The sequence below is a fragment of the Verticillium dahliae genome, genomic scaffold (assembly GCF_000150675.1).
Source record: "Verticillium dahliae VdLs.17 supercont1.26 genomic scaffold, whole genome shotgun sequence".
Classification (NCBI taxonomy): domain Eukaryota; kingdom Fungi; phylum Ascomycota; class Sordariomycetes; order Glomerellales; family Plectosphaerellaceae; genus Verticillium; species Verticillium dahliae.
The window spans coordinates 369,130-397,006 of record NW_009276941.1 but is presented as its reverse complement, the minus strand read 5'-3'; the positions used below and the strand labels follow the sequence as shown (position 1 = coordinate 397,006).

General features: G+C 53.2%; 8 protein-coding genes across 8 annotated transcripts; 1 reads left to right on the top strand and 7 right to left on the bottom strand.

Annotated features, from left to right (window-relative positions):
- Positions 1 to 1,286: 1,286 nt before the first annotated feature.
- VDAG_09536 (pectate lyase) lies at positions 1,287 to 2,139 on the bottom strand (the record flags this gene model as incomplete). The annotated part of the gene is made up of 3 exons (XM_009658497.1): positions 1,287 to 1,696; positions 1,759 to 1,846; positions 1,906 to 2,139. 3 exons carry the CDS (start codon positions 2,137 to 2,139, stop codon positions 1,287 to 1,289), a joined length of 732 nt encoding a protein of 243 aa, XP_009656792.1.
- A 4,081-nt stretch (positions 2,140 to 6,220) lies between these two features.
- On the bottom strand, positions 6,221 to 8,167 carry VDAG_09535 (vacuolar basic amino acid transporter 2; the record flags this gene model as incomplete). The annotated part of the gene is made up of 5 exons (XM_009658496.1): positions 6,221 to 6,409; positions 6,505 to 6,647; positions 6,704 to 7,025; positions 7,078 to 7,598; positions 7,672 to 8,167. 5 exons carry the CDS (start codon positions 8,165 to 8,167, stop codon positions 6,221 to 6,223), a joined length of 1,671 nt encoding a protein of 556 aa, XP_009656791.1.
- A 769-nt stretch (positions 8,168 to 8,936) lies between these two features.
- On the bottom strand, positions 8,937 to 15,351 carry VDAG_09534 (aflatoxin biosynthesis polyketide synthase; the record flags this gene model as incomplete). Its single annotated transcript, XM_009658495.1, has 10 exons — positions 8,937 to 8,999; positions 9,059 to 9,516; positions 9,578 to 11,869; positions 11,941 to 12,518; positions 12,576 to 12,690; positions 13,027 to 13,828; positions 13,888 to 14,072; positions 14,161 to 14,497; positions 14,551 to 15,189; positions 15,250 to 15,351. The coding sequence occupies 10 exons, from the start codon at positions 15,349 to 15,351 to the stop codon at positions 8,937 to 8,939; spliced, it is 5,571 nt and encodes a 1,856-aa protein (XP_009656790.1).
- A 1,677-nt stretch (positions 15,352 to 17,028) lies between these two features.
- On the top strand, positions 17,029 to 19,929 carry VDAG_09533 (uncharacterized protein; the record flags this gene model as incomplete). The annotated part of the gene is made up of 2 exons (XM_009658494.1): positions 17,029 to 19,467; positions 19,540 to 19,929. 2 exons carry the CDS (start codon positions 17,029 to 17,031, stop codon positions 19,927 to 19,929), a joined length of 2,829 nt encoding a protein of 942 aa, XP_009656789.1.
- Positions 19,930 to 20,253: 324 nt separating this feature from the next.
- On the bottom strand, positions 20,254 to 21,296 carry VDAG_09532 (serine 3-dehydrogenase; the record flags this gene model as incomplete). Its single annotated transcript, XM_009658493.1, has 1 exon — positions 20,254 to 21,296. The coding sequence occupies one exon, from the start codon at positions 21,294 to 21,296 to the stop codon at positions 20,445 to 20,447; it is 852 nt and encodes a 283-aa protein (XP_009656788.1). The 3' UTR covers positions 20,254 to 20,444.
- Positions 21,297 to 22,346: 1,050 nt separating this feature from the next.
- Positions 22,347 to 22,970, bottom strand: VDAG_09531 (uncharacterized protein; the record flags this gene model as incomplete). The annotated part of the gene is made up of 1 exon (XM_009658492.1): positions 22,347 to 22,970. The coding sequence occupies one exon, from the start codon at positions 22,968 to 22,970 to the stop codon at positions 22,347 to 22,349; it is 624 nt and encodes a 207-aa protein (XP_009656787.1).
- A 779-nt stretch (positions 22,971 to 23,749) lies between these two features.
- Positions 23,750 to 24,241, bottom strand: VDAG_09530 (uncharacterized protein). The gene is made up of 2 exons (XM_009658491.1): positions 24,099 to 24,241; positions 23,750 to 24,028 (listed from the first exon to the last, which is right to left on the bottom strand). The coding sequence occupies exons 1-2, from the start codon at positions 24,192 to 24,194 to the stop codon at positions 23,921 to 23,923; spliced, it is 204 nt and encodes a 67-aa protein (XP_009656786.1). The 5' UTR covers positions 24,195 to 24,241; the 3' UTR covers positions 23,750 to 23,920.
- A 1,068-nt stretch (positions 24,242 to 25,309) lies between these two features.
- VDAG_09529 (uncharacterized protein) lies at positions 25,310 to 27,633 on the bottom strand (the record flags this gene model as incomplete). The annotated part of the gene is made up of 6 exons (XM_009658490.1): positions 25,310 to 25,568; positions 25,756 to 26,050; positions 26,266 to 26,322; positions 26,433 to 26,866; positions 26,951 to 27,077; positions 27,249 to 27,633. The coding sequence occupies 6 exons, from the start codon at positions 27,631 to 27,633 to the stop codon at positions 25,310 to 25,312; spliced, it is 1,557 nt and encodes a 518-aa protein (XP_009656785.1).
- Between the last annotated feature and the right edge of the window lie 244 nt (positions 27,634 to 27,877).

The window sequence follows — 27,877 nt, the reverse complement described above, 5'->3', positions numbered from 1 at the left end:
GTGAACAACACTGATCAGCCGCCGAGCCACCAAATTGCGAAGACGACCGATATTCTTCGGTGTCCGGATTGCTCGGACATACAACTGAGCCACAGTATACGCAACAATGTTCCAGCTCGGCGTGAGTGATCGCGTTCGGCCGAACCTACACCACTACAACCCGCACGGCATCCCCGACTCCGCCCCTCACTATATCGGTCAAGTGACCCAACCGTCTTATATTGTAGCAATAAAGGGCTGCAGCAACCTGAACAGTGTTCAGTAAAGGCCCTGCCTTTTCTCGGACCCGATCCTTGGCCGCGAGTCACAGCATGCCATTCAAGGTCCTCGCTCTACCCAAACGGGAAGAGAAAAGACGGTGACCAAGGCCAATGCAGTGAAAAAGTGAGCAGATTCATGATGCGCCGGGCATCGTTGCGGTTTCATACGACTTCATTAAGATGCAATCACGAACGCGCCTGTTATTGACCACAACAAGGTCTTGTGGCCCTGTCTAGACAGCCAAGACACTATCACGAGATGGTCTGGCCGGGGGGTTTCTGGCCGGGGGTCAGGGCCTGGCAAGCAAGGTTTCAAGGGACTTCCTCGACCGACCAGGGCAGGGATCATGCTGACCCTCATATCTGGAGCGTCACGTTTAGTGCTTGGCGATGTCCCCATCGATCGTCTTTTGTTGAGCGAACATGTCCCTGAATCGTTCACCGCGCAGGTCCGCTTCCCGCACCACGATCGCAAACGAAGATTGTGGCGAGTCAGGATCCAAGATCGCGAGGATTTTATTCATCCTGTGTTGCGATTTGGTTCGCAAGGATGAAAGCACACCTTCGTGTCGCATACGAAACATACGAGTCCCTCTTCATAAGTGGAATCTGGCTCCGACGCTCAAGTCGCAGCTTCACTGCCGCCCCCATGCCGAAGTTCTTGAATTCTGCGAACAGGATACCATAGAGAAGTATATTTGATCCGTTTCTTCAACGGAAGATGTGGTGTGCTTAGAAGCATAAGCCATCACACAGCTGTAAAGCCTTGATACAAACACAGGGGAGGTAAGTAGCGCAGAGGTTATCGAGGCAAGAAAATTTTGGGTGTATGTATTCGCTTCGAGACCAAGCCCTCAACTAGGAGGGCTTTCAACCGCTAGCGACCTTTTATGGCCACATCAATGGGAAGCCTGGATGCTCAAACTATGTACAGAAAATTGGCAACACTCAACACGCGAGGGCCTTCTAGCTTTCATCTTGCGCTCACAGAGCGCGTCGTCCAGCCGAGAGTTATGGCCAAGCCGTTTAGCAGGCGGGGAGCGAGGAGAGCTTGCCCTGGGCGCCCTGGCAGTTGGCGGTGGTGGAAACCTTGGAGGAGCTGCCGTTGCCCTTGGTCACACCCTTGTATTCCTGGCAGACCTTCTTGGTGGATCCGCAAGAGCTGCTGATGGTAGCCACATCGCCATAGTTGGAGTTGATGCCGACAAGGTCGGAAGTTATGCCGTAGGCCTTGACGTTCTTGACGACAACGTTGCGGGGGCCGCCGTTGCCAGTGCAGTCGCCGCAGCCACGGTAAAGCTTGCCGGCGTTGATGACGGTGAAGCCATCGATGGTAACAGTGCCGCGGCCGTTGTGCTGGACGACCTTGTCCTTGGCGTTCTGTGCACCTCCACCCTTGATGAGGACGTTGCCGCTGCCGAGGGCAGAGATGGCGTCTTGAAGAGAGTGTTAGCGAGGGCGATCTCTGGATAGTCTTGCGGAAAGAAAGGAGGCTTACCCTCGCAGACGTCACGGAACCAGACGTTGGTCAGGGTGCAGGCACCCTTGCAGTGAACACCCTCAAGCTGGTTGACGCCGATGATGACCTGAGATGTAGGGTTAGAGAGAGGGCGTCTTTTGCCATGACACTAGAATCGAAACTCACGTTGCTAATGCTGGCACCGTTCTCGAGGATGAAGACGGCGGAGTCAGAGCCAGTGTCGGCGTCGGTGTCGCAGCTGCGGCCGCGGTCGAACTCCTTGTTGCCGAAGTCCTTGGAGCCGCTGATGGTGGAAGGCTGAGACAGAGAGACGATGCTGCCAGAGCGGGTAGGGATGTTGAGAGTCTGCGCAGAGGCGACGGCCGAGACGGCGGCGGTGATGGCGAGGGAGAACTTCATTTTGATGGTTGGAGTCGGAAGGTTGTTATCAAGTTTGTATGTTGAAATAAAGAGCTGGACTGTGGAAAATAGTCAAAGAATTGAACTGTAGAAGCTGAAGTGTCTGCTGTTCTGGAGATGTTCTGCCCTTTCGACGGCTGGCCATGACTTCTTATATACATTCTTCCTTGACCTGGACCCCATCATCGCCGCCACCCGGCCATGGCGTTTGATTGACGGACAGACAATTTCCCCAATTCAAGTCTCACTCAGTCAGGGCCGAGGAGGGTTCAAAGCCAGCGGACCTGATCCGTCGTCTGGCTATTCCGCTCCGATGTGCTAGCAATCAGCTGTGAAGCTACCAAGCTAACAGAAGCCCACAGGGCCACAGGGGCCAGGACAAGTGCTGTCACGTCACTTAACCTCGAACAATCTAGTCGACGGAAGGCCAGGGGCTCCTGACCAAGAGGGTGAGCCCCTTGGCGGCTGGATTGGTGGAACCTGGGAGGCTGCCTCCGCAAAGGAAACGATGGTAGTGGTGTTGGTGCTCTTCGTCCTGTGTCATTCGTCCGGCACCTGGTACTGGGTGATCCATCTCCGCATTTGGGCGCGCCCCCGAATGGTACTGAGAGCTGGGGTGATCCTCGTGGTTGACCATGGCGGCCCCTGTCACAATCACTGGGGTTCTGCTGCACCTCTAACCTGCCATCTGGAACTAGGCTCGGAACAATCTCCCAAGCTTGATTCAAGCTCGGGCAGTCCAGTGCGAAGTCCCAAAAGGACATGGGCGAAATGGGGTAGGGGGGCGAACATGCTGTTGTGCCTGGTGGTGTCTGTCTCCTCCTCGGGCCCCAGTCCAGACCAGTCCCAGCGACACGAGACATTGGAGCTTCTGTGGGCCTGTCTGCCGGGGGTGAAAGCTGACAATGTGCATGTTTTTAGTTAATTGCATGAATTTTGCCTTTGTCGGATTACCTGATGGATGACAAGTCTTGGGGGCAACCGTGTCGAAACGCGGGCATCAATCGTTTGCTGTGCCGTGTAAGCGATCTTCAGACCTTAGCTGCTCGAGAGAATAAACAACACAGGCACGATTTAAGGTGGCAGTAGTACTGCTAGTAGCCCGGGAATCGCTTCCAGAAAACCTAATGCTAGGGAACCTCGATTCCCGCCCAAGGGGATCGGTGGATGTAATTGAAGCTTATCTGCGCATGTACCACCCTCCCACGCGTGTGGCAAGGACTTCAGGCTCGGATCTCGCCCACTTGGCCCCTCGCCTAAGACCCGTGCAACACACTCGAAACATCCTCCAATTTCCAGGCCTCGCCCGCCCCCAAACTCCACAATCAGCAATGGCGCCAAGTACGTGGATATTAATCATTCAGTTCTGGGCCTTTCAAGCCGTCTCGGTGTTACACAGGATCAGGGGATGGGGCAAGCGCTTGACGACAAGACTGGGCGAGCGGGCCTCCAAGCCCTGCCGAGGCCAGCATCGCGGACCTGATGCACCTTGAAAGAGGGTCGGCCTTGAAAGAGGGTCGGTCCCAAGACATGCTTTTCGCAGAAATAACGTCGGGCAATTTCGAGATGCTCGGGGGGACATGCTCGTTTTCGGTTGCATGTCCCGACGCGCCCTTGTCATCAATGCCGGAGCAACGAGGTCGCCGTCTGTCGTGGTCATGTTCTGATATCATGCACCCGATGTCCTGGACATTCGACAGCTGCAGAGACCCATTGCCCGGGATGACCGATGCAACTCTGCCAATGATGATTGCAGTGTCGGCCTCGGCCTCGCGTTTAATGCCGCCCGGAGAGCATCAGAGCTCTTTCACAGCATGACTGTAGGACATACTTTGTATCGTAGAGTCAGGCAACATCAACACCACGCAGCAGCTGTGTCCCTTGGACGCCACGAAGCGCCGGGAAGATCGTTCTCCCAAACACCCATGTCTTGGTCCATCTGTTTTTGGCCAAAATGGTTTGCTCAAAGTGCACACTACAACGCAAAGCGGGAGACTCGCCAGAGTCCACCAGTCTTGCACCGATTTGGTATCTCGGGGCTGCCATCTCAATCGTCTCAACTTGGCTAGTCCTCACTGGTGATGCAACCTTTCACCTCCACTCTGGCACACATGATCGAGTGGAGACCTGCAACGGACCTGCAGTATCAGGAGCTGACCTTGTTCGGCCATCTTGTCGACGGAAGAGGTTAGTCGGGAGGAGGAGAGCTGGAAGTATGCTGTTGGTGGTGCGGCAGGAAAACGCCTCTCCCAGGGGTAAACCGATGGTCCCGACGAAGATGCTTCAATGTACATCTCGAAGACGGGACGGCGACCCGATGCTGTTCAACGTATTCAGCAGTGCCCATAGTCCATGGCGTCTAGGTTCCAACTCAGCCTTTGAGATGAAAGCAACTTGCGTCATGTCAACTTGAGTCAGGCGACTCCGTGTTGTCAAGTCATTTGCACGATGAGTTTGCCAGATGCAGACGAGGTCATGGTCAGGTACAATATGATCTCGGTCATCATTGTCCCGGCCATCTCCCGGCTCTGCGTCCAAGCAGCACCTAACAGCAAATCCAAAACATGGGGTGCAGGGGCGGATTCCTGTGATGTGACGTCTCCGCACTGCCAACCTGCCCAATCTGTACCTACCTGGGGAATTGCGGCCCACGGGCGACACATGTACCGAGCAGGAGGCGGGGGAATATGTCATCCGAGTGCGTGGCACAGAAAGAGTGCAGGACAGCATGCACCCCAATAGCTGGGGAAACCATCGCTGCAGAGTTATTTTTCTTTGTTGTTCACTGCCTTGGTTTCCCCAGACCGGCTCTTGCAGCCAGGTGAGATCCTCCCGCATAGTGCTTCATCAAGATTTTGAGCCCGGTGAACCGATGACTGCACTGCCACGAGGGTATTGCGGGCAATGATGGAAGCATTTTAGCACAGAACCTGGCTGTCCTAGCATGCGGATCGAAGCCGACTCTCCACCAATCCAGTGACGACTTGCAGATCTTCATCTCGGCCAGCGTTGTGAAAGATCGACGATGCTCAGTCCTCTGCCGATCCGACCGCCGGTCGTATGCAGTGAATGGTAGCTCGTGACCCTTACGTAGCGCAATTCACGCATGAGAATTTTGGTTGTCATCCGGAGAAACTTCGACTCCCGTTTCCACGATATGACAAGTGGGATGCAGGGAAATATGACGCGACCCTTCTTGTTAGCGCGCGATAATAACTGAGACCGGAATGTGATACCGACACCTGCAGGATGTTCATCCTTAAAACGCATTTATCGGGTTTCTCTTGGTATTGGTGGAAGTTCATGCTGTGAGCTTCAGTACCCCACGATGCAAAGCGTTCTGTGTAATGAACCAAGGGAACCAGGAAACGGACTCGGCTTGCAAGGAGAACCGAAGCATCATTGGAGGAAGTTCAGTATTGCTACAAGATTAAGGTCGTATTGCCAGTATGACAACAGTTCAACATACAGAATGGCTCCTTGTCACTATGATTCACCCCTCTCTATGACTAGAGGCTGGCCCGACTGACGATGTCAGCATGGGGCTGTCGGTCAATCATACCGAGGGGTCTTCGCCGACTATGGCGTCTGTGCATCTGCACACAAGTCAGGTTTAATAATTCTCACTCTAACGTTTCTCGCGTATTGCCTCTCCCTGCCCGTGACTTGATCAAACATGCTTCAATGGAGAACTTGGTCAATGTCTTGGCCTGTGGTCACTCGACCATGCACGCGGCTCCTTTGGGTAATCTGACTGTTGAACCGTGCATGGGAAAGTCAATGACAAGCTTTTCGCCCGCTTACCCCGGATTTCCATCAAGCATTGATCAAGTCTCGTGGTGCGGGGCCGTTGGCCAGGAAAAGCCTTCAACGCCGAAAGTTTAAAATGTTTCTTCTTCTCTCGCGATTTTAAAGTTCCGGCCCCTCCCGTCACCCTCCCAAGAATGCAGTGTCAACATCCCCGCGTAATGTGGTCCTTGCGGTCTGGTCTCCGTGCCGATGCCGAACCTAACTTGGCGCCGTGCAGTGAGTCCGGGGGAGAACGCGCGTGTCGGAGACGCTTTGGCGACACCTCAGTTCTTTACTTGTGAGTGCTGCGCAGACCTCGGGGGTGAGCGAAGAGGGCCGCCACGAAAGATATCCCAGCAGCCGCCGTAGATGCGGCGAATGCATACTTGATACCTTCGTAGTAGACGAGGCGGACAGGCAGTCGGACTTCGACTGGCGCTGACTTGAGCGCTGTTACCGAATGGCGTATCTCTTCGATAAGCTAGGCGACGTCAATCCTGATTCCACCCATGGCAGTGTCCAGCTGTTGAACAGCAGTCGGAATAAACTTCGAGTGGCGATCAAAGTGTCACGTACCTGTTCTTTGTTTGGTATGTCACCAAGAACTGCGGGAAGCCGGATACTCAGGGTGGTCTGAACGATAGCAGAGGTGATAGCAACTCCCCAAACCGTTCCTAGCGAGCGAACAAGGTAGACGGTCGAGGCCGAGACGGCATGATCTAAAAGCCAATCAGTTGGAAACCCTTCCATTATGGCAGCACGAATCGAAGCTTACCTGCATGGTCGAATGAGGCAAGGGTAGTGAAGAGGATCGAAGGGTAGATGATGCCCTGGCCCAAGTTCGCGGGAAAGATGTACAGCAAGTATTTCCATTTGGAATCTTCGAATTGCAAAGACGTCACGAGGCCGTTTCCGAAGAGCATAAGGAGCGCACCCAGCCTGATAAGCCAGATCAGTTTGCCCCAACGAGACATGACGATGCCGGCCACGAGCCCTCCCAAAGGTGTGGCGAGAGACGGGATCGCCAGCCGGGCCCCTGCTTTCGTAGCAGAATCGAGCAAAACCACTTGAAAGAACAGGGGAAGCATGAACAGATACTAGTTGTACTCATTAGCAATAGTCAAGTTCACACGAAGATCACTCACTTACCGCATATGCAGCAAAGCCAGCGCAGACGTTGGAAAGTTGGGTCAAGACAGGAAGCCTGCCCTTCAGCATGCGCAACGGGATGACGGGGATTGCTCGTGTCCTTGACTCAACCAAAAAGAATAGGGCAAGCAACAAGGCACTGCCAACAAGAGTCCCAATGACTACTGGGCTACCCCAAGGTAACTCATTACCGCCCAGACTGAGGCCGATGAGTTGGACGGACACGGCAGTTACCAGGAGAAGTGCTCCCGAAACATCAACGTGAGTCCAAACGGCCCGCAAGTCCTTTGTATCGATATCGAACCCACCTTCGGGGTTCTTGATCACGAATGCGCCCAGGACAAGCGCCATGAGCGAAATGGGAACCTGTAGGAGGAAGCACCAACGCCAACCAATGTAGTCTGCGATAGAGCCGCCAAATGAGGCGCCTGCTACTGCGCCAAATCCAAACATGCCGTTTTGCATGGCCTGGTACATGCCTCTCTTGCGAAAGGGGATCATATCGGAATTGACGATTGTTGCTGAGCATTCGTTAGAGCACCGACTCAGTGACTGAAGCAGTGCACTCACCCATTGTCATCAAACCTCCACCACCAAATCCTGTCAGTGCCCGCATGCAGTTGAGAACAACGATGTGATTTGCCAATCCACAACCGAGACAGCCAAGCCCAAAAGTGATGGTGCTGACGAAAAAGCAAACTCTTCTTCCAAATATATCGGAAAATCGTCCGTAGAGTGGCTGAAACGCGGTGCTCGTCACCAGGTACGAAGTGGTGAGCCAAGATGCGGTGTTGGCCGCATCAAATTCGGAACTGATGATGGCGTATGTGGCCGCGGTGATCGTTCCGTCAAAACCATATAAGAAAACGTTGGACATGATGGCAAGCTCTATCCATCCGAAGCCTGACGGTGGGGTCCAAGAATCACCAACATCTGCGTCTGGTGATTGAAGCAGTGGCTGGTCTTCACGAGGGGCGAGTGTCGTTTCTGAGTCCTCTGCCGCCTCGCCGGTAGCTGCCCCAGGAGGAATATCATGTTGCGACTCCAGAGTGTCTTCCTCGTCTGGCAAGCGAAGATGAGTAGACCTCATATTCACATACAATTGCTCTCTCCGATGCAAGGCTGCGTGAATTTCGTACTGGGGTCGATTTGGTGCGCTTCCAGCGTCGACGTCGAAGACAAGACAAGCAGTTTTGCGACAGTGTCTCACAATATCAACCAACCGATGTCAGATGCAAGATTTTGACGATTTTACAAGCGCGGATCTCCACACGCCGTCGATTTTGCCCCTCTCGCAGCCGGATGATGTAGGTGTGGATGTGGTTCAAGCACGCAATCGTGGGGGTACCACCTCAGTGAAATTATTCATGCAGTCCCAGCAGTTTGGCGCCTCTGACGTTCGTGGGGGCCCAAAAACTTGATGCTCACCAAAGAAAAGGTCAATTGTCAACTTGACCTGCTACTGAATGCTGAACATAGTGGAAAGCTAATGTATTCTCTGATATCGGGGTACGAAATCTGAATTCGGGTGAGGATTAGCCTCCAAGGTGTAGCAAGACTGAGCTTTCATGATTCTCAAAGGGGCGACATTTGTGACGATACATGTCACAAAAAGAGTGACTGTTGAGCAATTGTACTTTCAAAAGTCGCTTGCATTTGCAAATGGTGTTGTTCCTTGGGCACCTGAGCCCTGGACAGTCAGAACAGCCATTGCTGAATTGAAAGATGGAACTCTGGAGCCAAGATGCAATTGAAAGAACCCATGAACTCCTAACACTACCTGGTCCAACTCATAAATGGAAAGAAGTCACCACAATCAGCGCGTGTCACATGTGCAAAACCGTACCCTCAACCAACGCCTATTCTTCAACTCTGTCCAGTATCTCACACGCTCTCTCCAGCCGTGCGGAGACCTCGTCGATCTACGCCAGCGTAAGTACAATTGCCAGTCGTGTCATCATGGAGATCAGTGGTGACTTACATTCGGCGCGTCAAACACTTCAAAATGGTTGCAGTCAATCTCTAAAACGGGGATCTCACGGCCAAGGAGTCTCTCCCAGCCCTTCAATGACTTGTCTCGAAAGCCACTATCGGAGAGCCAGGGATACGAAACGCCGCAAAGCGCTTGGGTATCGATCGTCTTCTTGCAGACAATGGAAACGCAAGGAACGTCACCTCTAAGAGGTAAAGGGCTGTATCCTTTCAAGAGTCCTGCATGACGACGGAACTGGGCCTCGACGCAAGATCGCACCTTTGCTGCAGCCCCTGATTCGTGCAGGCTCGGAAATTTTCTGACAACACGAGAGATGATCTCCTCAGGCAGGGGCTCATGCTCAATTGGCAAGGGAGAATCGATGAGAATGATGCCCCTTGGCGAGTTTCCGCGCTGCTGCAGTTGGTGGGAGACCTCGAGCGCTAGCACGCCACCGAACGACCAGCCTAATATGTGTGAGCAAATTGACCAAATAATTCTACCGCGACGGCCACTATTTGCACTCACCACAGAGAATTGGTCTATTCTCAGACATCAAATTTGCTTGCATAATGTATCGGGATGCCAGCTCTTGCATGGACTGAATTGCAGGGTCAATGGCAGGGACATCGGGACTGAAGATGCCTCGGACAGACCGTCCGAGGGGTTTCACGCGAGCGTACATGCTCGATAATCCGCTGCCATCGTGAAACAAGTAGAGAGGTGACTTGTAGGGCGCTATGTCAGAGTCGATAGTTTGTAGAATTTGAGGGAAGGTTGATGGGATAAAATGTGAAAAAATGTCGGTGGCACCTCGTTGATCGTTTACTTTTTGGAGGGGCAGTTCTGGCTCTGCGAGGTTGCAGGACTGGTCAGGAAAGGAACCAAGGATGTCGCCAGAGTACGAAACATCATTACTCGAAGATGAAATGTTCGCAGCATATAGAGCCTCGATGTTGTTGATGCTCATATCTGAGATGGTGGACTGCAGCGCCTCAAGATCCAACCCGAATCGATGGCGGAGTTCGTGGATGAGCTCGATGGAAAGTAAGGAGTCCACCCCAAGAGAAGCAAGACTTGCATCCTTGTCATCAACGGTAATGGACCTCCCACAGATGTCAACGAACAGCTCCCGAACCTCGGACGCAACATCGGTTCCCACAGGCTCTGTTGGTGGTGACGGCGGGTTGTTGCCCTCAGGTGCCAGGTGATCTAATAACACCGAGGGTGGCAGAGCCATGGAAACATCATCATGTCCTTGAGCCTTGGCCAGTAGCTGAATCAGGTCGCTCATAGTCTGGCATCTTTCGATCTCGCCCGTTGACACAACGAGATTTGGGAAACGCGACGCAATGGCCTGTGACAACTCAATAAATAGCAAGCTGTCAATGCCCAGCTCGGTCAACGTTCGACCGGAGGATGAATCCAAAGAAACGCCGCACACAGACTGAACCATCTGTTTCACGACCTCTGCCATAGATTCGGACGGCGTCGGGGGTGCCTGTATCTGCAACTTTGAGCTGTTTGGGGGCTTCGGATTCCTGAGCAGTCCCTCAACCTGTTTGGGCAACGACTCGATTCTAGTTTTGCCTTCTGTCTGCGTTGCACGGGACAAGGCAGCTTGAAAAGAGCTCAGGCGAATCTTCTTGAAACGCATTCCTTCCGCGAATGAAACGATCTGGCCGTCTTGATCGAGAACATATGCATCTGCCAGAGTGCTGTCACCCACATCGAGTAGGCTGCAGTAGATGTCCATTTGGCCACCTGGTTGAAGTTTCGACATATCCGGAAGCACGGTGCGGCCAAGATTCACACATATGCATGCTGTTTTGACATCCGCTTTGGCGTTGGCAATAAACCCTGCTGCATGTAGCATGGTGTCCACGAACGGGGGTGGGGAGACAAATTTGCCGGACTGCGGAGTAGTGGAGAGCTGGAACGTGCCGTAGCCTTCCCAACTAAACGAGCTGATCGTAAGATGTTTGAGGGTCCGAAATGGCTCCGAATATGATACAACGCGAGGGAATATGACATCGTAAATTGTTCGAGAAGTAAACGTCTCCAGGGTGTTGGAAGCTGCGAGCTGGAATAAAATGGCCTTTTGCTTCCTGACGTACGCACTTTTCACCATAAAGAGCTCCTCGATAGACTGTTCAACCATGGGTGAGATAAAACCGGAACAGTTGAGGTGGCCATGGTCGCGATTCGAAATGGAGAAACGGGATGATCCAAGAGAAGCGGTTTGCCCAGTCGACTGTATTTTGACTTCCACAACGTCTGACCTGACCTTTGAGAACACCAAAGGGTGTTCGAAGCAGACATCGTCGACTGAGTACCATCTCGGGGCGTTGAAGGTGGTGTTGATCACTGAAAGCGCCTCTAAGGCCAGTTCGAGGTAGACAGATGCTGGGCAGAGCGGGACGCCCCCAACAGCATGTGCCTCGATAAGTTTCGAGAACCTAGCAATCGGGACATGAAAAATGCTTGACCCATCTTTGAGAGCGGTCATGGCAGATGAGGCCAACAATTCGAAGCCAGTTGAGGACAAGTCGGAATCCACGTCCTTAGTAGGCTTGTTTGTGGACATTGGCTCATGATATCGAACCACATACTCGTTGCCATCAAGAACTTGGGACGGCACCTTCTTCAAAAAGCGTGGTGACTCGTCTCTGAAGACTGCATCCCAGTTAAGGTCCTGCCCTGACTGGTAAAGGCCTTGAAGTGCGGATGTGATCGTTTTCCAAGGGGACTCGGATGGTCGCAGCGATGGTGAGTACGAATATGGGATTTTCGTGAAAGACGACTTCAACATAGAACTTGCTGTAGAAAACAATAAGTATCACTCAAGAATGACTGTGAAGAAGTGAAGCCTGGTAAGAGAATAAACGTACTTGAGGTCGATGGTCCAATCTCTATCACTTGCAGAGTTGTTTGTAAAGTCTTGGACTGGATATCTGCCAGAAGCTCCATGAACAAGACTGGATGGCTTGTCTGGTTGACAAAATAGTCAGGACTAAGGATTTCGTGTCCTTGTATCAGCTGTCCGAGAACACTGGAGCCAACCTGTATGTTAGGCCGACGGATGGCCATGGATGAGGCGACATTCCTCAGACTGGGCGTTATGGCATTCATGAAAGGTGAATGGAATCCATAGGAGACATTCAGCAGCTTGCTCTTGACGCCCTCGGCCTTGAACACCTCAGAAACCTGTATGAGGCGTGCGGTAGGACCGGCAATAACACAGTCCTCTGGGCTGTTGTGGCATGCCACAACTAACTCGTCAGTCGACGCAGTGAACCGGTTTTGAAGGAATTGTGAGGCATCTGGAGGAGACATTCGACATGCCAGCATGCCAGACTCCCCTGCCTCGCAGTGGTTTACCATCAGTTCTGCTCTCCTAGCAACAAACAGCAAGGCATCATTCAGCCCAAGGGCCTCTGCAGTGACGAGTGCGGCATACTCTCCAATGCTGTAAACCAATTTTCATCAGTAGGGTGAAAGTAGCGTGATAAGAGTTAGTACTGACCTATGACCCAAAACAAGGTCGGGGGTCAACCCAAAGCTCTGCAAGAGCCGCGTCAACGCATACTGCAATACGAAGCATGCACACTGAACCAAGATAATAGCATCCCTTTCGTGCACTGGAGCATGGCTAACTGCAGAAGCCGTCGGGTCTAGGTAGGATTCGACCGTTGGAAATTCATGCCGCCGCAGGATGGTATCACATTCCCGAACGGCATCCCGAAAGACTGAAGATGTGCGCAGAAGCTCGGCACTCATACCTTCGTGGGCACCACCTTGACCAGCGAACACGAACACTGTTTTCGACGGTTTAGAAAGAATTCGTTGCGGGGGCGCAGCCGTCGTCTGTATCTGCACCAACAAGTCCTCAATATTAGCCGCAGCGGCAGACCACCGGAATTCTTTGTGATGACGCCGCCTGACACTGGAAGTGTAGCATATGTCTTGTATCATACAATGTCGGTTTTTGTGAAGGAAAGAGGCGTAGTCTGATCTCAAGCGCTCCAGAGCTTTGGCGCTCCTCGCGGACATTGTCAGTAGATGCTGGCTGCGTTGTGATATCGACGCCCTGGTAGGCGAGGCTTCGCGAGGGGCTTCCTCAAGAATCAGCGCAGCGTTTGAACCAGCAGCGCCGAAATTGTTCAGAAGCGCTCGTCTAGGGTGACCCTTGGTCCTTGTCCACTTGCGGGGACTGCTTGGGACTACGAGATTGTGCTCGTTGGCTAGGGGAGTCAGCCTAGGATTCAACGTCTGGAAAGATCCCTGTTGAGGAATGGTTTCATGCTTCATCATAAGGAGAAGTTTGATGAGACCAGCGATGCCTGACGCGGCCTCGACGTGGCCGATGTTTCCTTTGACAGAACCCAGATGCAGCGGATTGTCTGCTGGACGTCCTTTGAAAACAGAGGATAAACTTGACACCTCGGCAAAGTCGCCAGCTTGTGTGCCTGTACCATGCGCCTCGACAACATCGATGCTTGCGGAGCTCAGCCTACTCAGCTGGAGAGTTTGCGAGAAGAGCTCAGCCTGCGTTTTGTAATCTGGGTGCGTTATGGACTTCGCAGTTCCGCACTGGTTGACGCCGATGCCTCGGATGACGCCATAGATATGATCGCCTTCTGCTCGGGCTTGAGATAGTTTCTTGAGAACGACCAAAGCACAACCTTCTGCTCGGCAATAACCGTCTGCCTCAGCGTCAAAGGGCTTACACTGGCCCGTGGGGCTCAAAAAGTGAGCTCTGGAAAGGCCAAGGTACATCTGTGGGCAAGGTCAGTCCCGGGTGCAAGGGCTCAATGGTCAGGGCAGAATTTGCGTACATCAGGGCTTGAGATGACGTTTACGCCACCCGCCAGCGCGGCAGTGCAATCTCCGGATTGCAAGGCTTTGCAGGCATGATAAATTGAGACCAGAGATGATGAACATGCGGTATCAGTGACGACGGAGGGACCTTTGAAGCCAAAGGCGTACGAGATGCGACCGCTCAGAAATGCTCGTAAAGTTCCTAGCAGCCGGCGTTAGATAGAAGGGTCGATGTGATTCACGCATTGCAAGTCTTTCGATGTGTGGTTCACGGACTGTACATCACTTACCTGGGCTGTAATAGACGTCGATTTCATCCCGCAGATTGTCTACATAGTCACCCGTAGCTGCACCGACGTAAACTCCAAAGGAGGCTTGCTGAAAGCTAGGGGTAGCCCCAGGCGAATATCCTGCATCATCTAGGGCTTCAACAGCAGCATGCAGCAGGAGACGCTGCTGCGGGTCCATAGACTTGGCCTCTCTTGGAGAAATGTTGAAAAACTCCGTGTCGAAGGTGAAAGGATTGTCGAGGAAGTTGCCATGCTTGGAACCCATCTGTCGGGGAGTATTGGGGGCTCCGCTGTTGGGCTGGTGATAGTCGGAGACGTTGAACCTGGAGCCTGGGATCTGTTGCATTCTGTCAGGTCAAATACAGCTATATGTGTGAGAGGAATAATTACCTCAGTAGCGCAACTTCGGGCGTCGCTGATGATATTCCAGAACCCATCAAGCCCCTTTTCTCCAGGAAAGTTGGCAGATACACCAACAATGGCAATGTCATCGTCCACAATCATGTCTAACTCCTCTGACAAATGCCCGATGACTTGTATTCCAGCATCACGGATCTTGTCCTTGTTTGCGCCCAGCAAAGACTTGGCAGAGGGCCCTATTCCGATGACTCGAATTGTAGCATTCGAGTCATGGCGGGTTTTCTTGGCATAGTCCGCCATAGCTGCCTCCCAGGTGAGCTTCCAGTCAACAAAGTCGCAAAATATGTTTTCAACAGCCCTGCTGAGAAGTGATACACTTTTGTCGTTGGCTTGAAATATTTGCCCTGTGGCCGTGGACCTCAGCGAAGCATGGAGCACAGGCCAGTTGGGGAACTCGATGCCGCAAATGTCATTTTTGACTTGATCTGATACCTGCTTCATCTCATCACCACCGTGGTAAAAGCCGTGCACGTGCGCCCAACGACATGTGCCAGGCTCTGGAAGTGAAGAGATGGTGGATTTGAGCTTGTCCAGACTGCGTCCTGGTCCGGTCACTGACGTTGAATTTTCGTCAAAGATTGCAGAGAGTCTCAGCGGCATGTCCGATGCCTGAGGGGGATTCAGTCAGCTTCGAAGCATATTTGACGAGACTTAGGAACGAATACATACGTCAAGGGTCGAGTTGAGCTCGGACAAGCAGTTTTCAACCTGTGGGGTTCGCGTTTTGAAGATGCTCAAAACACAGGGGCTCGCTCTCCAGTCGGGCCCCATGATTGCCCTGCAGTGTAGCGAAGCTCGAAGTCCAACCCAGAAGGATACTCTGAAACCGTTGACTGCGGCGGTGACAAATTCTGCAGAATCATACGACGTGAATGCGGAGGCCAAGATGGCAGCCAAAGCTCCAGTGCAGACCCCAGAGGCCTCCACAACCACGGCAGACTTGCCACGATAGTCTTGGTAAATGAATAGGTCTAAAACTTGTCGCATAAATAAAGTTGTCGCTTGAAAGACCGGGTGAGAATGGAACGCCGGTGATGGGTACAGGAAATCATCCGATGTTGGAAAGGATGCCAGGGTGTTGTCGGGAAATATCGATCGCTCGTTTTCAGGCAGATTTTGGTAAAGACTCTCAAATGAGGCGTGGCATTGAGACAGGAATCTGTTCCATAGTTGCTCAGAGCCGTCTCCAAGACGCTCAAGCAGGCTGACTGTTGTGTGCTTGTCCGAAAAGTGCCCGTCGGACCCTTGCCCGGCAAAGACAAGCACATCCCGTGAGACACCCATTGCTTGAAGTTGCTTGTAGAATAGAATTCAGGCCTTGTTTGATGTTGAATGGTGGCGAAGGTTGACCTTCTGTCTTGTGTGTTTAAAGTTTCAAGAATTACCGTAGTCCGCGAGTTGAGTCTGTAGCGGCTGAGGGTCAGTTCAAACCTAGTTGCTAAAGGCAGTGAGACAAGTACTCTTCTCAACTACCAAGACCTTTCCAACAGTAATGCATATACTGAAAGCATGTGAAAAGTCCCGAGAAGTGGCCTGTTGGGGTTCAGATACTCCGGTCCTTAGACCCTGCGTACACTCGGTGCTTGGTGAGGAGCAACCTAATCGTATCACTCCGGTCCCAGTTACTTGGACTAGAACTTACCAAATCAGGGTTTCAAACCACCTGTTCGGTTTTGCATGTTTTGGTTCGGGTACTGACAGGCAAGAAGCCTTATCTCGCTGGAAATGCTCGCGGCAACAATTAAGCGCCAACTGCGTCCTCCTAGTGTCCCATCATCTTGAACAACCGCACCCTCCAAAGAGAAGGCCCAGTGTCTCACAACTGCACCTGCACCTTTACCCTTCATTTCAACTGGAAAAATGCGGCACACATCCTCCAAACACTTCGTGCGACCTCGCTTCCACCCAAGCCCCTCGAAGAGCTTCTCGGCAACTTCTGATCAAGATGAAATATCCTCTCTATCGGGCTTGATTCGTTTCAACGCCGAAAAGAACAACAAGGAAATATTCTGCAAACAGGCTTTAATAGTTCAAAATCCAGCCTTGGATGAAGATGATAAAAGTTTTGGTAACAAGTACCATTGTTGCAGCATATCATATGGGCAGCTCGATGCTGCAGTCAGGGCCTGCGCAGCCTGGATAGGTAAAGCTTTGCGCAGAGCTTTGATGGAGGATCACAGACCAATTGCGCTTTATATGGAAAGCGATGTTGGTTTATTCATCTATCTAGCAGCTTTGACGGAGTTGAAGATCCCCGTAAGAGTTCCAGTGGTCCAGCCCCATCATAACTACAAGTCCTGACCGTGAAATCGACAGCTTCTACTGATATCAGCAAGACTTGGTCCGCTAAGTGTTGCTCATCTTCTAAGAGAAACCGGGGCATCCTTCATACTGGTCACTAGAAGAACCAAGTTGATGTTACAAGAGAGCGCCCTTGGGGGTGTGGGCATGACTGAGGTGCTGCATTGGCAGGAGTTCCTTCACGAGACGATTCCAGACGGCAGCCTAGACTTCGATGGAAAGAGGCTTCAGCAGCCCACAAGTCCAACTGCTGAGAGTCCCCTCCATCTAGGGTCAAGGTTAAGTACCAACGGTACAGATTCGGGAACAAACGTTGGAGCTTTGATCCTTCATTCCTCTGGGACGACCGGCCTTCCAAAGCCCATTTATCTTGCACCACGCTATATCTTGGGCTACGCCGCCTGTCACGAGATCAGCGAAAACGAAGTATGCTCAAGAAGCCTCTCAACCTTGCCAATGTATCATGGCTTTGGATTACTTGCGCCGTGTCTGAGCCTCTCCATCGGAATGACCTGCTGTTTTCCTCCGGCCTCTGTCATTCCAGCAGGGCGGTCAACTGTTGATCTGCTTCAACTATTTAAAGCAGAGGCACTGTTGACCGTCCCTAGCATTGTTGAGGACCTTTTATCGCTTCCTGACGATGAAAAGATCGTTGCCGTGAACTCACTCAAGGCGCTGTCATTCGTTGCTGTGGGTGGTGGAGCACTGAGACCAGACCTTGGCACGCATCTGGTTGAAAATAAGATCAAGCTCGTCAATCATTACGGTGTCACTGAGATCGGGGCCATCGCATCAATCTTCCACCCTGGCCCCGACTACGACCATCGCTACCTACGACTACGTGAGGATCTCGGGCTTCATCTTCAGCCCATTAAAGGGTCTGAACGCTTCAAACTTATTGGATACCCCGTTGGCTGGCATACGCCATTCGAAGTACAAGATGAACTGGAGCGAAATCAGGACAACCCTTCCAGGATCGAAGTACGGATCATTGGCCGCATGGACGATGTCATTGTCCTCAAGTCGGGCGAGAAAGTCATGCCGCGTCTAGTGGAAACAGCACTCATGGCAGATCCACAAATTCAAACGGCTGTTTGTGTCGGTAGCGGCGCGTTTGAAATTATTGTCGTTGTTGAACCGTCATCATCTGTACAGGTGAACGATTTCAAAAGGCATGTATGGGATTTGGTTAAGTCCCTCAACGAGACTCTAGATCAGCATGCTCGGATATCTTCGATCAATGCAATCATTGTCAAGCCCCCCGGCAAGTCAATTCCTAGATCAGACAAAGGTTCCGTCATGCGCCGGGAGGTTGCAGACCTGTTCCGAGAGGAAATTGAGGCTGCCTACGCCGAGTTGGATAATGAGGTGACTGCGGGCGATACCATCACCGACACATCCGATATGGTGACGAGTGTCCAAAAGATGGTCAGGGCGGTGGCGACGAACTTGTTCTCCGAGTCTCTTTTGGATTTTGGCGAAGAGGATGACTTATTCGAACGGGGCATGGACTCCCTTCAGTGTGTTCGGCTGGCCAGGCTGCTCAATTCGGCCCTGAGCGAGAAGCACGCCAGCCGCGAGGCCAAGTCTCGGCGACTGGTCACCAAGGAGTTTGTTTACGCGAACCCATCCATTCGGCGTCTCGCTCAAGCAGTTACCCAATTGCTTTCTGAGCAGGGAGAAAATACAGGCGGCAGTACGGAGTCCCAGGACACTCCAGGTCCCGACTCACGACTGAGGAACATTCGGGCGCTTTTGGGTGACTGCGTCCGGGATATTCGTGCCCAGACCATGCCCAGAACCCCAAAGACCCCTTTCACTGTCGCAATCACTGGCGCGACTGGTAATCTGGGCGCCAATGTCGTGGCTCAGCTAGCCTCCAACCCACTGGTCAAGAAAATCATCTGCCTCGTGCGAGAAGGAAACAGTGGACAGGGCACCCCCGAACAGCGCGTCAGAACAGCTCTGGGGGCTGCTGGCCTGAGCTTGAGCCCACAGCAATGGGAAAAGGTCGAGTTTGAGCAGTGCGACCCAGGCCATTGGGCGAAGGGCACGAACTGCTTCCAGGACACTCAGTCCAGCTTCAGCAGAATTGCAGACCAGGTGTCCCATATCATCCACCTGGCGTGGCCGATGGACTTTCATCGCACGCTCGAAAGCTTTCGGCCTCAACTCCGCGCGACGCAGGGACTGATTCAACTTGCCAGGGCTGCGCGATTGCGCGGCGCTGGCGCAGTCACAGGCCGGGTGCGCCTTGTCTTTGCATCGTCCATTGCCGTGGTACGGAGCTATTCCGATGCGCAGGGTTCGGTGTACGGCCGCTCTGCAACGGGCGCCGTCCCGGAAATGGGGTTTCATGACCCATGCATTGCCACGCCCATGGGCTATGCGGAAGCCAAGTGGGTGTGTGAGCAAATGCTCGCGCAGGTCAGCCAAGAGCTACGGGACGAAGTTGAGCCTGTTGTTGTGCGCATCGGGCAGCTCAGCGGGCCAGAGAGCGGCGAGGGCGCATGGAAGACGGCGGAGCACATTCCCGCGCTGGTGAAAGCGAGTCAGATCGTTGGGGGGTTGCCCGCTCTTGAAGGGGTAAGTTTTGTCCATCTTTTTATTTCTAACGTGCCTCCTCGGACAGTGATGCTAATATTCTTTGTCTTAAAGACAGCATCGTGGCTGCCTGTCGACCGTGCTGCCAAATCTCTTACGGAAATAGCCTTACACGCAGCGGATGTCCCTCTTTTCTTGCACTTGGAGAATCCTGTCCGGCAACCCCTTGCCGATATCTGCGCCTTTTTCGCGGCGGAGCTCGGTCTGCCCACCAGGACCATCCCATTCGAGGAGTGGATGCAACAGTCTTGTGATGCTGGGGCACTCCGCTCATTAGAGGGATTTTTCAGGGACCATTTTCAGGCTTTAGCTAGCGGGTCTGTAGTGCTCGATACAGCGAGGGCTCTGGCTGTATCAGAAACTCTGCGAAGTAGCGGGGGAGTCCCTCAGCAACTGATCGCGAAGTATGTCGCGCGGTGGCGGAAGGAGGGTTTTCTAGAGTAATGGCCGAGTATTTGTGGATGCAAAAATACCATCAGTCACGATACATTTCAGTTACAAAAATGCAGCGGCAAAGATTTTGAGAGCACAACAACACGTCAAGGCCTGACGCCAAAGTCTAAAATCCCCAGGGCTATTACAGTAGGCTATTAGCGGGAAGTTGACTCGTTTGATGGGGATCCATTAGTAAAAGGCCGAAGAATGACCCTGTCCATTCAACCATGTCTATCATGGAACCATCCACCAGACCCATCCATCGCTTATCCCGCAGAAAGTTAAGAAAACACGACTCTACTAAGTTAAAGTTCCGGAAGGGAGTGTGAATGAGCAAGTGTTGTACTTTATTCACAACTTTTTCTTTGCTGCTATTTAAATGAGGTGAACTAATAGGTGCGGACGTCACTAGGATGCAGCGTGGGATCAGGTCATGGCACATCGTGACTTGACCAGCTTGCAGAAGAACTGGGATGCAACGACAAGGCAGCCTACATCTTACATTATGCATTATGCATTATGCATTATGCATCGCAGTCAGTTGTCGTAGTCACATCTTTCCAGGCCTCCAAGCTGGCCCGGTTGCGATCTAGGTTCCCCGAGATGATCTCGTAAGCGTCCCTCCCCACAACAAGTCGCGGCGGCAACTCTCGACCAGCGGCCCTTCCCGTGCCAGTGAGTACCTCGACGATGACCGACGCTCCTTTAGCCGGATCTCCCGGCTGTTGGCGGTCATACGCGTCCAGAGCGGTGATTGTCCCGTCGACGCCGGCCGCCAGGTCGTCGATGACCGTGGCAGCGCGGGTTCGGTGGCCCGGCGCAAGGAAGTTGGTGCGGAAATATCCCGGCTCGATGCAGACCACCTTAATGCCCAAGTGGGCGACCTCAAGCCGCAGTGACTCGGAAATCATGGCGGCGCATGCCTTGGTGGCGCAGTATAATCCGGCAGCCGGCGAGCCGGACCAGCCGCCGATGCTGCCAAGGTTGGCAACGATGCCGCTCCGCTGCTTCCTCATGACGGGAAGTACGGCTCGGAGCACGTTCAACTGCCCGAAAACGTTGGTGTTGAATGTGGCCTGGACCTCAGCGCGGCTGCATTCCTCGACGCCACCGGACAGGATGTATCCGGCGTTGTTCACGAGTATGTCAAGTTTGCCACCCGTTTTGGATAGGAAGCCATTGACGGAGGCAGCAAGGCTTTCGTCTGTGTCGGTAACGTCCAGTCTTTCAACGATGGCACCTTTGCTGGCAAGATCTGTGAGGGTTCGGGGGTTGCGGGCTGTGGCCAGGACGGTATCTCCGCGGGCGAGGGCTGCCAGGGCGATTTGTTGGCCGAACCCGGAGGAACAGCCGGTGATGAGCCAGACTTTGGACATGATGGTGAGTTCTTTTAAGTTTTGTGAATAGATATATCTTGAAGCCCAAGAGGTTGAGATCGTAAGGGGCTTGGGGGTTGGACGGAAGTGGGCAAAATCGTGTGGAAACAAGAGGCCTGCAAACAAACCCTTCAAGGCGAGGTGATATGGCACTTTTGTGCCAACGCCGTCAGACTTCATCCTGTTGGCTTCATGGCGTTGGCTATAGTCTATGCACACCTACCTGATGCGACTTGAGTGAGCGCCAAGGCTGAGATGAGGTTGCATCTGCAGGGACCGGAGTATGGCACCCCCATGTCTTTCACGTCACGACACGACGGGAGTGTAGATTCTTGATAGCTGGCTGCCAGGCCCCGCAACAGCCACTACATAGTAGGTGCACAGGAATCAAGGCTTGGCAGGTTATCGGTCGGCCAGATCTTAACACCGACAGTTGGTCTATATGCTGTGGTGGAACGCGGTTCTGGAGGTGTGCCAGACCCTGGCAACGCCGATAAAGCCGATGGGGCGTCGTACCATTCTAGCATGCCATTCGATGCAAGCGACTCAGTACACTGGATCCATCTGATGCATGTTTGACTTTGTGATGGAATTGCAACAGATCTCGATTCTACTGCTTTTGCTCAAAGACGAACAACTTGCTGTTTGCTTGCAGTGCCGCCGATTCCCTCTGGCCGAGTTGAAACATTTGTTGCCGCTAAGTGTCAGACTGGCCGGCTGGTGGGCGAAGCAACTTTCGAGGTTTGCCTAAGATAGGTAGGTTAGTCATTGCTTTCACAGATGCTATCACCTGAAATCTGGGAACTTGCTGCCCATTAACGTTGTGTAGTAATATTTTGACTCCTATAGAATGCTCTAAATTACGGGAAGAAGGTATCCTCGCCGCAGGAAGTCGCGAATACTCCCTTCACACAACGTATGAGGCCTACCAGCCTATCGCTATGTAGGTCGAGTGCGGTATTGCTACCTTGGCCATGATGCACGTTTGAGATGTATGCTCTATTCATTCGCTATGACGTGGCCTGCTGCAGAGTTCCCGAATCCTATCCTTCACATGACAACTTCCATCTTTACCCTTCCCTTGATTGGTTTGGTGACATCGATGAGATATTTGACCAACTCATGGTCACATTCCTCCGCAACTAGTACCACGCTGAATGACGAAGACCTCTTTTCGCCGCCGCCCGCTATCCTGATATCTGATTCTGTCCCGCGCGGATCTAGCCCCTCGATGAACTGAAGGGCGCTCGTGGGAGACTCAAGGTCGCTAAAGGTCTTGGACATGTGGTGCTGCCCCTTGTTATCCAATTCGAGGTCAAACATGTTCGTGAACGTCTGGCCGGCGTGGGTGCCCTCGCTGGGCGCCATCGCAGACGGCGACAGTGCGCCATCAGCATTGGTGAACAGCCAGCTGGGCTCGTCCGTTGCCCCGGTGGGGCATGCTGAGAATGTGCGCTGTGAGCTGCTGAAGAAGGGAGAGTCCGTACAGCCATCCATTTTTGTGTCTCCGTAGCTGGGATCGCCCTCCAGGTTGAAACCGAAGTCGTCAGGAAAAGATAGCCCAAACTCCGGGGTAGACTGGTGTCCTGCCACACCGGCGCTCAGAGGTTCAGGAACTTCGAGTGAATCAATGCCAGCAGAAAAGTATTGAAGATCATCCTCCGCACAATGCATTGCATCATTGCTGTGATCGAGGGAGTCGGGGATCTCGTTCGAGCATTCGCCTGGAGGGTCCAGAGGGGATGCCACCTCAGATGGTGAATCCCCCGGAGCGCCAGCAGCAATTCGGCGGTTGAGAATGGTATATCTGGAGATGAGGAACAAAATTAGTGATTAGGAACTCTTCCATGTGGGAAGTTGCCAGCAACGAATAACGGCGTCGGTTCCGTGTAGTTTCACGGCGAGCTATAGACAACACATGAGGTGTGCCCCCATCTAGGTATGCTGCTCACCGGTTCTTGACGTCTGTTCTTGATCTGCTTGGATAGTGCTGCTGGCAAATGAACTTCCAGTCATGGCCGAAGGACTGGACTAACTCAAGCAAGAGGTGGTCCTCCAAGAGTATGTCAGCCCAGGATCAGAAGCTATAAACGAAGAGAGAAGGGAGTTTGACTCACCTCGCCAGAGGTCCACTGCCGATGCCCGAGCTTGGGATCCAGGGTGTACTGCCATCGTTTGGCGCATTCTGACCCATGACTGCGATCAGCATCTTGACTCTCTCGCTTTCCCGTGTAGCCACCATGACTTGGCATTGCCAGCTGCTAGGTGGGTTTGAGCAACCTGGTGTTCCCAGAAGTCATCTCGCCTTTCAGAGAGTGACCAAGGCAAAGTGGGCAATGCGGGTAAACGGGGGGTGGGGTGCATCACGATGTAGTTGTTGGTTGGGTAAGAGGTAAAACATGTGGATGTGTACTCACGGTCAGAGCTGCGAGACCCAAACTCCTGGGAGATCAGAGTCCATCTGCATCGTGTCAGTCTTATGTGCTCTTGGCATAACAATCATCGTTGGTTCCATATGTGGATTTGCGGATGATCAAAATTGCTCGGCGGTTCCCACCTTTGGCCATACTTCTCCACAGCCTGCCGAAGTTTTTGGTCCTCGTCCTCGCTCCACGGGCCAGTTCTCAGGCCACCGCGTACTTTGTTGAACCAGCGCTTGCGACAGTCCTTGTTTGTGCGGTTCGCCAGCTTTGCCGCGATCCGATGCCAGTCTTTAATTGGGCCCAGTGAAGCTGTCAGAGGGTAACGTTAGGGAGGCAGACGGGCAGATGTGAACTGGAGCTTCCAAGCTCAGCGAGAGACGATATACTTGCCTTGCTTGATCGCTTCCTCGTGGAGAATGGCATCTTCTTCTTCCGTCCAGCGCTTGGGCTGTCTTGGGCCTTGCACGGCGTCCATGGCGTCCTGGTCCGCGTGAGAGAGAAAGAATAGATAGTGCAGTGTATCTACAACAACAACAAAGCTTCTAGTCCCAGAAAAGATGACGGGAAGAAGGGAGGGACACAAAGCCTCAATATCGATATTCGAACAATCAAAGGTATAATGCTCACTTGTCAAACATAACCAAGCGAGAACTGGCTGTCGAGACTACTCACTGGGAAGAGCGAGTCCCGTTGAGATATCCCCCCCCCCCCCCCTCCTCGTGAGTATGCCTACGAGCTGATTGCGTTATACACCAGCTAGAACCCATGGCGGCTTTGCCCCGCAAATGGCAGGCATTAAGCATGATTTGTAGCGGCATGTGAAAAAGTCGGAGCCGACCCGGCTTGACCGGGGTGATCTGTGGGGCCGAATGCGGGCTGAGGTCACCGTGGGGGTGGGTTTGACATGACTGGGACAGGCAAGGCCGCTGCAGCCAAGACAGCGGCAGGCAAAGCAGTGACAAGGGGGCAGGGCAAAACTATTCCTGAATAGGTACCTGTCTAGGGTAATGATCTGTCGACATGACTATACTGCCGCCGAAATAGTCACTTCCATTGTATGTCGCTCCTCTCTTGGATCGTACGTTGGTGTAGGAGGAATTGCCTTTGCCACTGCCGAAACTCTAAGCACGCTCGGTTACCGCACTTTACTTCTCCTTTCAGGGCGTTCACAGCGTCTTGCCTTATAGTACCCTACCCGCAACCAATGCTACGGGACAGGACACCTGACTCCTTCGGAAGAATGTCACCCATCCAACAGCACATGATCTGAATGACAGCCATGAACAGATACAGTTTGTGCTCAATGCATGCAATCAAAACCTGTCAGTACCGGCGGGGAAAGCCGTCGTAGGATGGGGGAAACGAATTGCGCAATTCTTTCTATGGAGCCAGCGCTATTATTCAGAAGAGGTTGCACAAAATAGACTATCTGCGAGGCAGCTGATAACGTGGCCAGATCAGTGCTACGTCCCCCAAAGTTTGTTGGACCCTTCAGGCCGGACTGCTGTGTTTGCATTCTGTGCGTCCTTAAGTGGCCATCTCAGCCCAGCCTATTTTCTTTTTAAGGCAATGAGCGCAAGTACACAAGCTCTATAGCTCAGAGTCGGGCAGGACAACTTCAACCAGACCAACCTGGCTGCGGCAGTCCCAGATTTTGCGCAGTCGGAGTCCGGCACGTTCCACTAGCTCCCGGAACTCGTCCGGCTTCCGCTCGATGCCGTTGATGATCGCCATCATGGCCAGGTCCCGCTGATGCGAGTATCTCGTGTAGTAGCCCCAGTTTGGCAGCAGGGGCTCGGGCGCCGGAGGCAGGTCAGAGCACCCGTGCGTTGTGTTCATGACTTGATCGCTGTTAAGGGCCGACGGCAAGTGTATCAGCAAGCATGTTACTAGGACTCGCGGAACGAGGGGTCAGGATCCAAGAGGGCGAAGCAGTGAAGAGAACAGGGGGGAAAGGGGGAACAGGGAAGAGGAGTGGGGGGTACAACGGAGGGGCGGAGGTTGGTCCCGCGTCCCAGGTCTCATCGCTGACTTACCAGATCAAGATGCGACTTCTAGGACCCATGCTCTGTCTGATACCGCTGAGGATGCGTACGCAGTAGTCATCTGACCAGTCATGCAGCACATATCGGAGCCAGTATACATCCGCTTCGGGTACGGGGTTCTTCTCAAAGAAGTCATGGGCGACAAACTGAATTCGACCTGCAGCAAGGGCCGCGGGGTTCTCCCGCGGCCAGACCTCATTCTGGGCCTTGACGATAGCCGGACCACGGTCCTGAAGGACGAACTTGAGGTCAGGGTAGAGGTGAGAAAGTTGCAGGCAGAAGCCACCTGTGATACATCAGCAACAGCCTCTATTCGACCAAAATACAGTTCAACGTCGAGGGCCAAGAAGTGGGGGTGATGACGACTGGCGCGCTGCTCATACGGTTGAAGGATCATGTCTCGAATAGAAGAGAGGACTTGGATCGGTGGAGCATTGAGAGTTGAGATGAAAGAGGACGGGAATAGAGGGCGTCAGAGAGCGAAAGAGAGGTTCGCCTTACCTACGCCTCCACCAACGTCAACCACAGTAGCCGCTCCAAGGGACGCCCAGGGAAAGTCTGTTCAGGATACATATTAGCATGTTTGCGGTGGACCTGCCACGTAAGCGGTGAAATGACGAGGCCGTCTGTTCGCTCTGTCGACATTCAAAGCAATGGGTCGGACGTACCGTGTAGATGAGCTCGACCGAACACTCTGCCGCCGCCGACCATGGCCAGGCTGAAGATGGCGTGTTCCGGCCTCGAAATAGGCTGGCCATCGCCGACTCCACTGCTTACCACCTTTCTCAGCTCGGTACCAAACACACCTGGGTACGGCGTCTTGGAGCTGGGTGCAGCGGCGTCACACCCCTGGTCCCCAGCACCGGGAGCACTGGGGGCGGTGCGTGTGGCGGTATCCGTGTCAGTCGTTCCCTGAACGGCAGCATTGCAGCCCTTGCGCAAGTCCGACGCGCTGGTTTTCTCCTCGAGCCAATCCCAGCGGGACTTGGAAACACCCAAGGCATCCTGCCATGCCGTCTGGTCAACGGCATAAGACGAACCTTTGACAGAGTCATGAAGAGCTCGTGGAAGATGGTCGGAAGCCGTGTACAGATCAAGGCCACTAGAAAACGTGCTCAGTCAACGTGTCATGTTACAATATAAGCTTTGTCCGTGCGTGCGGGAGCCGCCGGTCCCTGCAACTTACAACAGGAGGATATAGGCGCGCAGGGGCTCGTTGTCGACGAGCCCAGCAGACACGGCGTTGTTGGCGAAGACGTCAGGTTCCACCTCCGCGAAGATATGAATGGAGCACAGGCAGCGCAGTAATCGGGCTTCCGCCGGAAACAAGCAACGGGGGCCATGTTAGCCACCGTAGTACGAGGTTAGTGGGACAAGGGAAGATAGGGGATGGACAGCAAGTGGGGGAACACTGCAACACATGAATCGCCCGGCCCTTCAGAAGGGCCCAGCGTTTAGCAAGTAGATTGAGACGCGCAACTTACAGAGCTTCCGAGACTCGATGCCGGCTTTGGCGGAGAGGAGATCAATGGGGACACCTTCAGGGGCAGCCTTGGCAAGTAGATCCGGGATGCGTGCATCTGCGGCGATGTGCAGGGCCCGAGCTTCAAAGTACTGAGAAGAAACTTCGAGCAGTCGGTTCTCTGGCTGGCTAATCAGCTCGGTAAGGCTGCCGGTAGCGGCTTGCAGGGCGCGCTGGGCGTTGAAAACGCTCCACGGGGGGAGATCAGAAGGCTCCGTCCCATTGCCCGTAGCTGCGACAGCGCGACGAGACTCAATCAACTGGGTGATATTGGTCTGGATTAGCTCCCCCAGCTGCAGCAGGCGGTTGGAGACTGCGTCAGCGGCTTGAGTCATGGTTGCTGTCATTACGTCGTGGGGCCAAGCAGTGAGTGGTGGATGTGCTAAGGTGGCAGCGATATCTGTCCGGTCAAGCCGTAGGAGAGATCGAAATCAGTCTGAAACCAGGTAGGTATCTTACTCAGTTCTAGAATGGCAAGGAGCGGGGCTGATGTGCAATTGTTTGAACGCAAGCAATGGCGATCTATTCTAGTCTCAACAGCTCAAATTTATGTCCCGTTGAGGCCAGCAAACCGATTCCCCGCGGGCGTGG